Raw genomic sequence first — 12,966 nt, 5'->3', positions numbered from 1 at the left:
AAATGGATCAGAAAATAGGAGGGTGATGGCAGAAAGTTTGGGGATGACCCTGCAGAAAGGGCCAAGTTCAAAACCTGCCTGAAGTAGCATTCCATACCACCTTTTGTTTTACCCACTATTCTGCCTCCTATTAGGCCAGCCACATGCAAATCAGCCTTGTTCCTGCTCCCATTGGAACTGTCCAGCCTGAACTGCCAAACATTGTCCTCACTGAACTGGAACACAAGCAACCCAAAAATGTAGTCTGCTGTCTTCATTGGGGTGCAGTTTGGTTCGAGCAGCATGCCACCTAACGTTGGTACATTCTATGAGGGATCCTTGTTAGAACTGTGAGTTTTCTATCATAACGAGAGACTGAAGGAAGAAACTGCTGGATTCTCGAGATGGATTTGTGATCTCTTGTTTGGTGATGGGGCCAGGGTAGTTATTGTCTTTGTATAATTTGTTTGTGATGAGTTTGATGATCTGCACCGGAACATGTATGTATCTGCTGTCTGTGGAATGATAAGAGGGTGTAGAATTATTTGATGTTTTTTCAGTTTATGTCTATTGTAAAGAATAGTGGGTGACAGGATAGAAGGGGCGGATAAGCAGGGACGATATTTAGCTCCTGGATTAAGTGTAATCTTTTATACAAACAGAATAAAGAAGGAAGGAAGGAAATGCACAGCTGTTTTCAATTTACTTTGTGTGTACCTAAAGAAGCAAATCCAATTTGGTATTTGTCACTTCAGACAGAACAAGTAGAAGAAAAGTCTATTTGTGGTGCCAAGGACTCGGAGACCACCATTCCATGCCTTTAAATCAGACACTAGATATATCATATTGCTGATGCAAAGATTCTTGTGAGGAGAGTGGTTCTTAGTGTGGTGTGACCAGTTATGCTGTTGCAACTATAGTGAATGAGGTGTGGAGGCAGAAATGAGTGCTGTCTCATTGGCGGATTAGTCTAGCAACCTTTTAAGGTATGGGCAGAGTGGGGAATTGCTCGGGCCTCCCCTTCCAAGGAGACTCTGGTTAAGTGAGTGGGACAGTCAAACATCCTGTTATGAAAAAGTGAGTATAGTAACAGATTCTTTGTCATATTATTTGACAGTAAGGCATTCTTACCATAAGCTAAATGTGTGTGCCCAGGCTGGCAATCTCAATCCTCATATTCTCAGGCAAGAAATGGTAATTCGATTAAAACAATTAGGGTCATGTCTCTCTCCACACTTCACCTCACCCTTCTGTCTTTCCCTCTATCTGCTAGTCTCTACATCGCTACGTAGCTACACCCTCTCTCGCTGCGTAAACTATCTACCATGCCAATGTAAGCCTCATCTCTCTCTCAGTATACTTATAATCTTCACTTCTCTCTACCACTCTCGCATTACCTTGCCTATTTTGTTACCACTCGCTGTGCCTTTCTGTTCATCTCCTGCCTTACCCCTTTCTACCTCATCCATTACTTCTTAGCTGATTGTTCTGTTTCTATCTCATTTGATATCTTTCCTCCATCTACTTCATCTCTCTCTCAAGCTCCTCTTGATTTTTATCTCACCTTGCTATTGCTCCCTCTCTTTATCTCTGTACCTCCTCTTTTCCTTTTCCTCAGCTTTCTCTGCCTCACCACTCCCTTCCTCACATCTCTCTCTCATTTCTTTCTAGTTCATACCTATCATATTACCTCACACTTTTTATGCCCCCACTTTCTCGCTACCTAACTTCTTCCCCATTCATTTTCTACCATGCCTCCTCCCGCTCTTACTTTCTCTTTGTATAATTAACTTCTCTGTCTCTCTTACATCTTCCTCTGCACTTCCTCCATTTAATCTCACCACCTCTTTCTCGCATATCTCTCTACCTCTTTGTACGTCACTACATAATCTCACCTCTGTCTGTGTCGGAGGGAAAATTAATTGTGGGCAGGAGGGGCCAGGGGACTCGGTGCAGCAGCTCTGAAGCCGCGCTGGGGAGACCGTGAGAGAGAACTAAGGGAAATGGGACACCTTCATTTGTGCCGGGGTAGTCCTGGAACTCTTGTTCTAAAAACAGGAATAAACGGATATATGAGCCTTGGAGACTGTTTCTGAAAGTTGAACAAGTTTTATTAGAAGATACAGCTTCTAGAAATATGCAATATTCAATAATGGCAGTTTGATTACACAAAGTACAGTTTTGAAGCTGCTAAGGAGAGAGAGAATATACTTTACGAACACTGGTGAGGCATGAGGCATATTGCATAGAAAGTGTTAAGCACATATTATTAGGTACACTCACCACTCACTGTATGTAAGACATCCTGAAAGAACAAGTTTAAACACCTTAAATGCAGTAAAGATAAAACAAGGTCAGAGAAAACATAACATTTCAAATAGTGAAATATAACTTTAAATGCAACAAGGAAAAAGCATTTCATTACAGCAGAATATACAATGGAGGAGCAGAACCTTAGTACATGGAACAAGGGCTATCTCGAGTAACCCCTGGGAAAAACTCCTGTCCGACACCCTATGTGCAAACGAGGAGTAGTTCAATGATTATCTGGCCGACCACCCTTTTATATTGTTCAGGGGTGAGAAACCTATGGTCACGCCATATCACGTCACCTCGAACCATATATCCTTCTATTGCCTCTCACCCCCCTGCCTGATGCCTTCCCATCATAAGTGTAAATGTGGCTCCTTCTCGTAATTGTGTGGCATGTACGCCAGCCTAGACTGAGTTCTTACCATTCTGACTGGAAGTTTGTCATTAATCAGAAATGTGTTATTATTCCTTTGAAGGATTCTATTCATGCGTTAATGTGCCAGTCTGCGATACCGATTTGCTACATTTATCCTCATTTATCGGACAGGCTCAAGAAGTAGCTTGTGGTGGGAACTTCCCTTTCCTCTGTTCACAGCTTTTAGGTGGGGGGCTTGGGGTGTGTTGCAAGAATAAGAAGGAACTTGAACTTTAATGATCGTAAAACTAGCATACAGTGGGGTGGGGGCCTTGAACAGGAGTGCTGAGCTTCGCAGAAGTGGAGCTGGCAGAAGCCTGGGTCAGACCCGCTTTCTGCTTCTGTTTAAGCTGAGAGAAAATGGCAGTGCTCAGGCCAATGTAACTGAGGCCTATAATTTCCAAGCAGCAGGGCCTACACAGGGTTCATGCTTAGCTAGTGATAAGAGTGTCCTAGGATAAGTATGCAGTGAATTTTTCTCCCTCTGTCACTCCCCCCTCTGGTTCATATATGAACCAATCAAACATCATGCGAACTGCATACTTAGCTGGAGACGGGGGAAGTGGCCAGGGCGAGTTTATGAAGAATTTGTTCCTAAATCCTCATCTGGTCCCTCTATTCTCTTACACATGGTCTCATAGGGAGGTACTGACTTTCAGAGGGGACCTGCGCTAAGTGAACGTCAGGGATGGTACGCTCTATGTTCAACACTGCTATCTCTACATCTTCCCCTTTTCCCCTGCGTATACCTATATAGTTCATCTCAACTTTCTTAGACCTTAATCTTCTAACATAATGCAACATGATCTGTGTTCCAAAATACACAATTGCAAGCACACATAATATAGGCATTATACATTTAAGTACTGCAGATAGCCATGAAGGCATCCAGTCCAAATTGGACCAATTACTTAAAACATCTGCTTTTGCACTTCCATCCTCAGGCATCTGTCTCCCCAAATTGTCCAAGTCCTCAATGGCCTTTGTAAGTGTTCCGTTATCAGCATCATCGGCCAAAATGAAGACACAGCAGGACGACTTTCCCATTCTGGCGCATCCACCACTATTCATCGCAATTAACTGGTCTAGAACATAGCGTTGTTCCAGAACCATGAGTCTCAAAGGCCGTAGTTCTTCTTCCACGGCGTTGAACCCATCACGGGTGTTGTTGACAAGCTGCATCAGTTCATATCTCGTTACTTGGAGCCATTGAGCATTGGCTTTGGTCTGGAACATGGGGATAACTCCCCCAAAGAAAAGTTCAGCATCGTTGAAATCTTCCGGAATCTCATGAAATGTGTCATCTGAGGAGTGCTTTTTGACTTCTCTTTTTCTGTGGTGGGGCAGGGTGACATCACCTTCCATTGGGTGTGCATGGATGTGGGAAATGTTCGCTGCTGGGACGACGAGATGCCATTCATGCATCGTCACGATAGAACAGAGTCCTTGCCAGTGGGGAGGCAACTGCAGATACAGATTTTCTCCGCATATCCAATAGATGCCAATGAGGATGGATGTGCCGTACTTCAAGTTCGAATTAAAACTAGTGCTGTTGCAATTAGTATTCCTGCCCACAGGAACCGTTCCATTACCTAGGAAGCAAAGGAGAGGAGACTTTAGCTTGTATGCTCTTTTCAGTGTGTATGGTGTACCCTTACTGGACATGTATCTTCTAGTTTCCCTACCCCATATCTCAGCACACTCTCTTTCTATCTCCACATTTAAACTATGTTTGTGCTCTTGTCCTACAATTGTGCTACCTAAGGAGGCTGCCTTACATATTAAGTCATGTGGACCATTCCACTTATTGTTGAAATAAATGTTGGCCTTCAGGTGTAGAATAGGTCTCCACTGACAAGGGCATGTGTCATGGGTGTGGTTACATCGGTGATGTTCAGGTGAGTGGCATTTCGATGGGGGTGTTGGGAAGGTGAAGTACCCTAATTTCTTATAGTGACGTTCCCAAACCTGCATTATGTCGGCAGGTACTTTCATATCACGGTAAACCTCCATTCTCCTTTCAATTTCCAATGGATTGGTGATGACCCTAAATGTTACATACTTGTCATCCCACTCTGTGGTATTTACAAATGCATCATCCACTTTGGCTGAGTGGAGCTGTATCTGACCATGTATGCGGCAAAGATACAAATGTAAAAGACATTTGGCTGCGGGTGGTGGGACTTCTTTAGGAAAGATCAATTTACCTGCGCCTACAGCATGTGGAATGTGAGAACATACAAAGCAGGGCTCATTTGTGACCTTTCTTCCCACCTCCCTCATGTCTCTGTACCACATGTTATCTAACAATGCATTGTGTATACCATAATCCTCTGCACTCTCACTAGGGCGCTCGGAGTGGAAATCAGGCATAGAGTGCAGGTCGAAGGTGTAAACAACTGTGTCTTGGAGATTACTAACCCAGTCTGCCTGAAGTCGGGTACGCGATGTATATCTAACTGGCATTTTCTCGCGACTCATTCTATATCTAAGACTTCTTTTATTTTGGCGGGATCGTCTTGGGGTACCTGGCACAGTGGGAGTCAAGATGACATCGAGTGCCAAGTCCCTTCCTGTAGGGTCAGCTTGGGGTACAGAAGGTGTTAAGGTAGGCACAGAGGTGTCATAGCTACTACTGGTGCTTATCCCAGTTTGCTTGTTACCAGGAAGTGTTTTGGGCATGGGGAGCTCTGTGGTCGTTACAAATTTAATATTGCTAGTAGCTTCTCTCTCTCTCTCGGATCGCACTGCTAACCAGTGGAATGCTGTTACTAAAACTACAAACATAACAAAGAATATAACAGTTGTACATATCTTTTTCGTTGAAAGCTTGACAAGGAGGGTGGTTCTGTCGCTGCGTCTCAGTTCGTAGGCCATCATACGATCTCCACATTCTTTATCTTGGATAGTTAGTTTGTACATGATGTCCTTCTCTCTGTCAATGTTCAAATCTGTGATGGTGCTGGGTGAATCCATTCCTTTCTGGCTATTCGGACAGCTGTGGGTGGAAAGTCAATTTGCAAGTGTTCGCTGAATTTGAGGTCTCTCCTCTTCTTCCGGACTGCTTCTTTTAAAAGGATGTGTGTCTCAATACAGATAGGCGGAAGTTCATCAGAGATAGGACCCTTGTTCTTTTCTTCGATATCTGGATGGAAAGGAACTTTGGAGCACGCATTAGTGCACATAAATGAACAACAATTCATTGCTTACAATATCAGAAGAGGGCCCAGTGTCTCGTTTTAAGTCTGGTGGAGAGAACAACCATATCTATTGATCTGTCAATGACAAGCCGGTGAGATGTGAGCTGGGAGTGTTTCTAAGTGTAAACAAATCAATGGAAAGGTAATATAGCCATTCCTTCCCAATTGTGGCACTTATCTTACTGATCTTGGCTTTGAACAGGCCGTTGAGGCACTCACCCTAACATTGTCGCAGTTGTTCAAAAAGAATGATGTTTGAAAAATGACTGTCACTGCGGGTCACTGCAATGGTATCCAGTAATCCTCAGTGACATATGACCTCATGAAGTAGGAAGTTAGCTGCGGCCTTTGCGTCATAATGGACACATGGTCCAACTTAAATCCACCGTGAAAAAGGGGCACACCACTAACATGATGTGTCTTTTTAAACATCTGTCAATCATGTCTACATAGTTAATGTGGAGCTCTCTAAAAAGGAGCTCTCTAAAAAGGACCCTAAAAAGGATACAAAGAGTTGTATCTGTTCATGTGCATTGGGGATGAACCACTCTGTCTGCAAAGTTGTGGACATGATATACATGTGTAGGAAGGTGCAACCGACTGAGTGCTATTTGAAAAAGGGCTTGTGGAATGACAGGCTTTCCTGCCATTGTCTGTCTGCAAATAAAATCTGAAATATCCTGTTGTACTCCCCTCTCCTTCCTCAACTTTTTTCTTCAGGTGGGGCACTTCTCTGTATCTCTCTAAGGTGCAGCTGTGCAATGAAACCATAGTGCTGTGTATTACCAATAGTGTATGGGCATGATGTATCTTCTTGCACTGTCGAGGGTGTATTTAGGGCAAGCAGAATGGGGGGGAAACACAGTCATTTTGTGCTGGGGATAGAGATGGTGCATGTCTGGGCCTTCTGGCTGCTGCTTTCAAATTCATAATTCAGATATACAACCTCCACTAAAATCCGCACATTTTAGTCTGACAACATTTTAATACTGAGCATTGCTTTCTCCCTGCATACGTCCTCTTAACATTGAAATCTACTTTATATCTGCATTCATTTTTACTTTCCCAGCACTGGGCATGTGTGAAGTAACTACTGTACACAGCGGTGCATATCTGAAAACGTATTCCTTATCTCCTCTTATCCATCTTAACATACATATTCCTTACTAATTATTTTTTTTTTTACCAAACTGTGTGGTCTTAGGCCACTCATTCTTCTTGCTCATTTCCAAAGAGCAACGTATTATTACACAATACTTTTCCCTTTCTTATCAATCTTATTGTTCGCTGTCAACTACAGGAAACCTTTTTCCTGTTTGGCTCTACACCCAGAATATGCACTCGGCCAGGAAAGCTACTTGTGAACAGATGAGGGGGGATTGGACGGGGTGGAATGACTACCTGACACACCAACTAACCTCCTCCCCACCGTCCGATCGTTAGAAGATACAGACTTCGTAGATATTCCTCAAGGGTTAGAACCGCAAGGCAGTAAAGATGGGGGTTTGGATGGCTGGAATCAAATAGATATACCAGGTTTACCCACTGATATAAACTCAGCCCGCCCTCAAGCTTGTTCTTCGGCTAATCCCGGGACAGACCGGGTTCGCTGCTGTACAGGCCTAACACCTATTACTCAAATTGCATGTGGAAAAGTGGCTATAATACAACACGAACCAATTAAATATAAAGAGGGGCTATTATCCTGGAATATAGCTGGTCTGCAGGACAAATTGTCTAATACAGAATGGTTATCCTTTGTTAAAGATTACCCCGTTATATGTCTCCAAGAAACCTGGGCAGTGGGGAAAAATATACACATTGACGGTTATGAGAGTTTTATAATCTCGGCAGTTCCTTCACCTAGTGGTAGAGCTAAAGGGGGTTTGGCAATCTTTGTTAATTTGTCACTAATTTGCCTTAAAACTGTACATCACTCTGGCAATAATAATATTCAGGTTGTTGAATTTAAGAGGGGCAGTACAAGTTTTGCTCTGGTCAACTTTTATAATGCAGTGAGTCAGTCTGGTGATTGCAATATTGAGTCATTGCGTGAATTCCTAAGGGCCAAAGATGATTCCCTTCCCCGCCTTAAGATAATAGCGGGTGATTTCAACACTCATTTATGTGGGAATCCTAACCTGAGTCCCGTTGGTCATTTGGGTTGTAACCATCTGGAAGGAATACACTTTGATCACTCGCGAAGGGGTTCATGTTTAAATGACTTAATGAATGAATATAACCTTTTCACTGCTATGTCATTAGTTGAGGAACAAACTGTATTTTCAACCCCTACTTTTAAAGGTCACGCAACAGGGTCATATATAGACCATATTCTATTATCGGCAGACTTTGTTAATTTTGTTGGGGATTTTTCGATTATTTCAAGCATATTCAGCGATCACAATCCTTTATGTATAACTATGGGTGTGAATTTACTCGAAAAACATAACCCTCGAAAGGACCGTGGCACCACTAAATGTATTAATGGCAAGCGACGTTTAAAGTGGTCAATGGTGGACTGTAAGCAATTTTATTTTTCTATTAACAATGTATGCCACCAAGATCTGATAACATGTACATCTACTGCTTCAGCTCCATTACAAATTCTGACGTCTTTTAATGAGATTGCTAAAAAGGTGGAGTCACTTTTAACGTTACCTGCTAAGAGGATAGCTAATTCATCCATTAACCCAAAATGGTTTGATAGTAACTGTTCGAAGGCCAGTCGTGAGCTCAAGAAAGCTTTAAAAACAAAACCGAGAGATCCCTCAACCATCAGGGTGTTGCGGGCTGAGTATAAAAAGTCTCTTGCCACTCGCAAACGTGCCGTTAAGAAAAACGTTTGGGAGTCCTTGTTAGATCCAGAGATACTAAAAAACAGTTCTAAGTTCTGGGAGATCATTAACAAGCCCTTATTTGATCATTCCAGCATTTTAAGTACAGGCACCAATATCCCAGAAGAAGTTTGGATTAACCACTTCAGTTCCATTTTTAAAGGTAACGGCTCCCAGGTACAATGTAGTCCAAAAGAAATTAGTGAAAAATCCTTGCTCTTCACAATTGATGAGGTAATAAAGGGCATAGAAGGCCTATCGAACAACAAGGCCCCAGGACCTGACGGTCTCCCCCCTGATCTCTTCAAATCTTGTATAACACTCTGGGCACCGGTCCTTACAGCTGTTCTTAATGCTGCTGTGCTCTGTGGATGCCCAAAATCATGGGGGGTATCCACTATCGTACCTATTTTTAAAAAAGGTGACCGCAGTAGCCCTGCCTGCTATCGACCAATATCTTTAATAAACTCCGTGGTTAAAGTTGTGGGAGGAGTAATATTGAATAGATTGGTCAGATGGTCAGAAGAAAATAATATAATATCTTCAATCCAGTATGGATTCAGGCCTGGTCATTCTACGATTTCACAATGTTTAAACTTATACCTCATCATCGCGAAGTATACCAAGGCCCGAAGAGGTACGATCCACATGGCGTTCATGGATCTTTCCTCGGCTTTCGATTGTGTGAGCCGGGGAAAACTCTGGGACGCCATGCTAAAAATGGGTGTGGACCCAAACCTGGTCGATTTGTTAGATGATATGCACTCGGACACCAATGCAAATGTCAGATTCACCCAGGACCTGAATGTGACCAAAGACTTTGGGGTGCATCGTGGTGTCCGTCAAGGCTGCATCCTGGCCCCATTTCTTTTTAACTTGTACATAAATGATCTGGAAGAGCATCTTTTAAGCACCAAGACGGATTTTCCGTATATAGGCCGTAGGGGGCTGCCAGTCCTTTTATATGCGGACGACGCAGTTCTCCTATCAAGAACAGCAAACGGACTTCAAATCTTATTAGATTCCTTCCATTCTTTTATGACCTCAAGAGAGTTAAGCATTAACAACTCTAAATCATACATAATGAAGGTCGGACAGGGAAATAAAAAAGTAAACGGCTTAAATGTAAACGGTGTACGTATTCCTACCACACATACATTTTCCTATCTCTGGGTCCTTTTTGACAGTCAATTAAACTGGGGTCCCGTGATTGAAAAAAAGAAGGGAGAAGTCACTAGGGTAAACGCGGCAATAATGGACTTTTCTAAGAAAGTGGGCAATAGTCCAGTTGCCGCCTTACTCCAACTTTATCAAGCAAAGAGTATCTCCACAGCGTGTTATGGTTGTGAAATTTGGGGTTATGTTTCTCCGGATCCCCTACAGACTGTTGAGAATAATTTTTTGAAATTAGTATTAAGGGTTCCCAGGGGAACGGCCAACTTCTCCGTGCACGAGGAACTGGGGGTTTCTTTCGTAAGTGACAAGATTGCTGTTAATCCCATGTTATGCTGGATGAATTGTTGGTTAAATGATAACATTCCACTCACCCATCTTATTTTAAGAGAGTCACTCACATGGGATAACAGGATGAAGGTTCCCTGGTTAAAGTATCTTTCTAAGTGCTTTGCAGATCTAGGTCGCCCTGATCTCTTTTCATCTCCTGAATCGATCACTAAACAGGATGTTATAACGGTCAAGAAAGCTTTCATTGATCATAGAATTCAAGATAGGGAATCACGTGAGCTCAAAAAAGAAAGTGTTCGTAATCATGTATTATTAAAGAGCACCTTGCTCATGGAACCCTACTTATCCTGGCAATTGTCCAGTTATGATCGTTTCTTACTGATCAGGTTCAGGTTTAATCTGTTTCATTTTTTGCTGGCTGTACCTAGGGGTTCTCATCGTGGACAAGTGTTGCCGGCTTGTGGCTGCGACGACATGTCTCCACAAGACCTGGCACACTTTCTTTTCTTTTGTCCCTTTTATACTGTACAGAGGAATCTATATTTAAAACCCTGTCTGAAAAAACTAAATTTTATACAATATCGTCCTGCACTGCACTTTCTACAGTTATTAAGTTGTGAATATTCTTTGTATTTATGTAGTTTTTTAAAATTGGCAGTAAAATTTAGAAATAGTATGGAAGGATAAAAATAATATATGAATTGCTATTACCTCTTTTTTTTATAATGGACTCCGCTAAATACTCCGAATGCTGTTGTATATTTGTCTTCACCTGCTCATTTTTACAACTGTATTTTATTCTTATGTATTAACGTGTTCTTTTTAAATGTAGTGTAAATGCTTTTATGGTTGTCAATTCGCACAACCGAATAAAGTTTATTGACTTGACTTGACTTGACTACTTGTGAACGTGGTCCGAAAAATAAAAAAAATGTCTCTCAATTAGCTTTTCAGTACTTTTTAATATCTGAAAACATGTGCTGTCTCTGATTGCAATATGCAAAATATATGTATCTTTTATAGAAATAAAGACGGCTTATTTGTAATGCACATGTTCACTCAGTATGGTATATTGATGATAAACAGCAGATCCTCATTTTCCTCAACTCAAGGTATTCCTTGAATCCACCTTAGAAGGATGAAATGCTCAATAGACCTAGCAGCATGATCTCATGTCTATATCTGAAAAGAAATGTGATGCAACTAGTGTGCATTCCATTCCATCATTTTATCTCTGGTTTGTGTCTATGTCAGCTGCTGCTGAATTTTGAGACGTAGGAGTAAATCATTCTATTTAATTGCTCAGTCTTGCAATATTTGGGGAAGTCTGCAGTGTGAATTATATTTGACCATCCACATAACATAACTATCTATTTCTGAATGAAAAATGCAAACATAGAACTGACAGTCTGCGTACACTTGGGAACTGAAAAGGGCATTGTGCCGTTTTCATTGAAACATATTCTCATATTTAATTTAGCCATCAGATCATGTGGACTGTGGTGTATAAAGTAGACCCTCCTCAATACCTTTTCCTCCTGTCTCTATTCGTACTTGTTTTGTGAAAGGGACCTTTAATATCGCTCCAGAGAAATCTAGTGTTTTTGCGTTCTGGTTGGAAATGGGCAGTACCCTCCCCTTGATACAGGAGAATATGGCACCTGTGTCAATCAAAAAACTATACGTGTTGTTGTTGATCATGACATGCACAACGGGGTCCTCTCTAATCTTTGTGAGACATGACAACAAGGGACACACTAAAGTTGTCTGTGGGCTTATCCTAACTTGAATTGCCTCCAGCCTGGTGCTGCTGGATGGTGCCCTGTGAAACCGAATTGAAGGGGGGCAGAACTGAAGCTCCCTGTTGTATCGGGCTTGTGTCTGGGGCACCATTTTGTACACAGGCATGTGTTGCTGAGGTACCTGTTGTATCTGATGTGTTGTTACCTGTGTGTTACCTCCTGGTATATTTAAGGCACTTTGTGAGAAATTAGTGACAGTAGTCACCTGACTCACTGGTGTAGCTAGCCTAACTGTATCAAGAGTCTTTCTTTTCTTTAATTTCTGCTGTTCTAATTCAGCAGTTGTGTTCTCAATAGCTAATTGCCTTATTTGTGACATTAGAGATCCGATGTCTGAGGCATCTGGAAACTTCCGGCGCAGTTCGTTCCATAGCGCTGATCTTATTTTATTGAAAGGATCACCATCTAATTCTGAATTAGTGATGCAAAGCCTTGTGTTGATGTGTGAAAACATATCCTCTGCATCCTTTCCAATCAGGGATGTGAGTAGGCTTTTCATATCCCAAATAGCCAATGACACACCTGAAGTGTCATTTTCAAAGGCTTCTATCCACTTTCCTGCACCCTCTATGAGGGGTGGGAGTTCTTTCTTCAAATTTTCTTTGTCCGTTAGGGACCAAGTTACTGAGGTAGGGGGGTCATTGACCTCTTTGGACAGCAGGGGCAGCTGGTGTGTTACCCCTGTGGGTCTTGTGTGACAATACCTGCGTGCGTATTTCTGCCAGACCCTTAAGCCTTGGCGCATGTAGGTGTAGTTCCAATCGCTGTCTCCTGCTTCTTGCGAGATACATTCTTCAGCAGTGGCCATTTCATCTGGGTCAAAGGAACCCTCTCGAGGCCAAACCTTCATTTGAGATGCATTAGCTTCTGTCCATTCTGCCAATGTATCTGAGAATGTATTGACATAAAGGTCACTCCAAGTATTACTATCTCATTTGGCGTCAGACCATTGATCA

At 42.2% G+C, this 12,966-nt stretch overlaps 1 protein-coding gene across 1 annotated transcript; it reads right to left on the bottom strand.

Moving 5' to 3' along the window:
* Positions 1-3,322: 3,322 nt before the first annotated feature.
* LOC147711755 (uncharacterized) lies at positions 3,323-4,720 on the bottom strand. The gene has a single exon (XM_086919531.1). The coding sequence runs from the start codon at positions 4,718-4,720 to the stop codon at positions 3,323-3,325; it is 1,398 nt and encodes a 465-aa protein (XP_086775657.1).
* Between the last annotated feature and the right edge of the window lie 8,246 nt (positions 4,721-12,966).

The sequence above is a fragment of the Lissotriton vulgaris genome, chromosome 5 (genome assembly GCF_964263255.1).
Source record: "Lissotriton vulgaris chromosome 5, aLisVul1.2, whole genome shotgun sequence".
NCBI lineage: Eukaryota > Metazoa > Chordata > Amphibia > Caudata > Salamandridae > Lissotriton > Lissotriton vulgaris.
The sequence above is the reverse complement of the archived record's forward strand: the minus strand, read 5'-3'. Positions and strand labels throughout refer to the sequence as shown.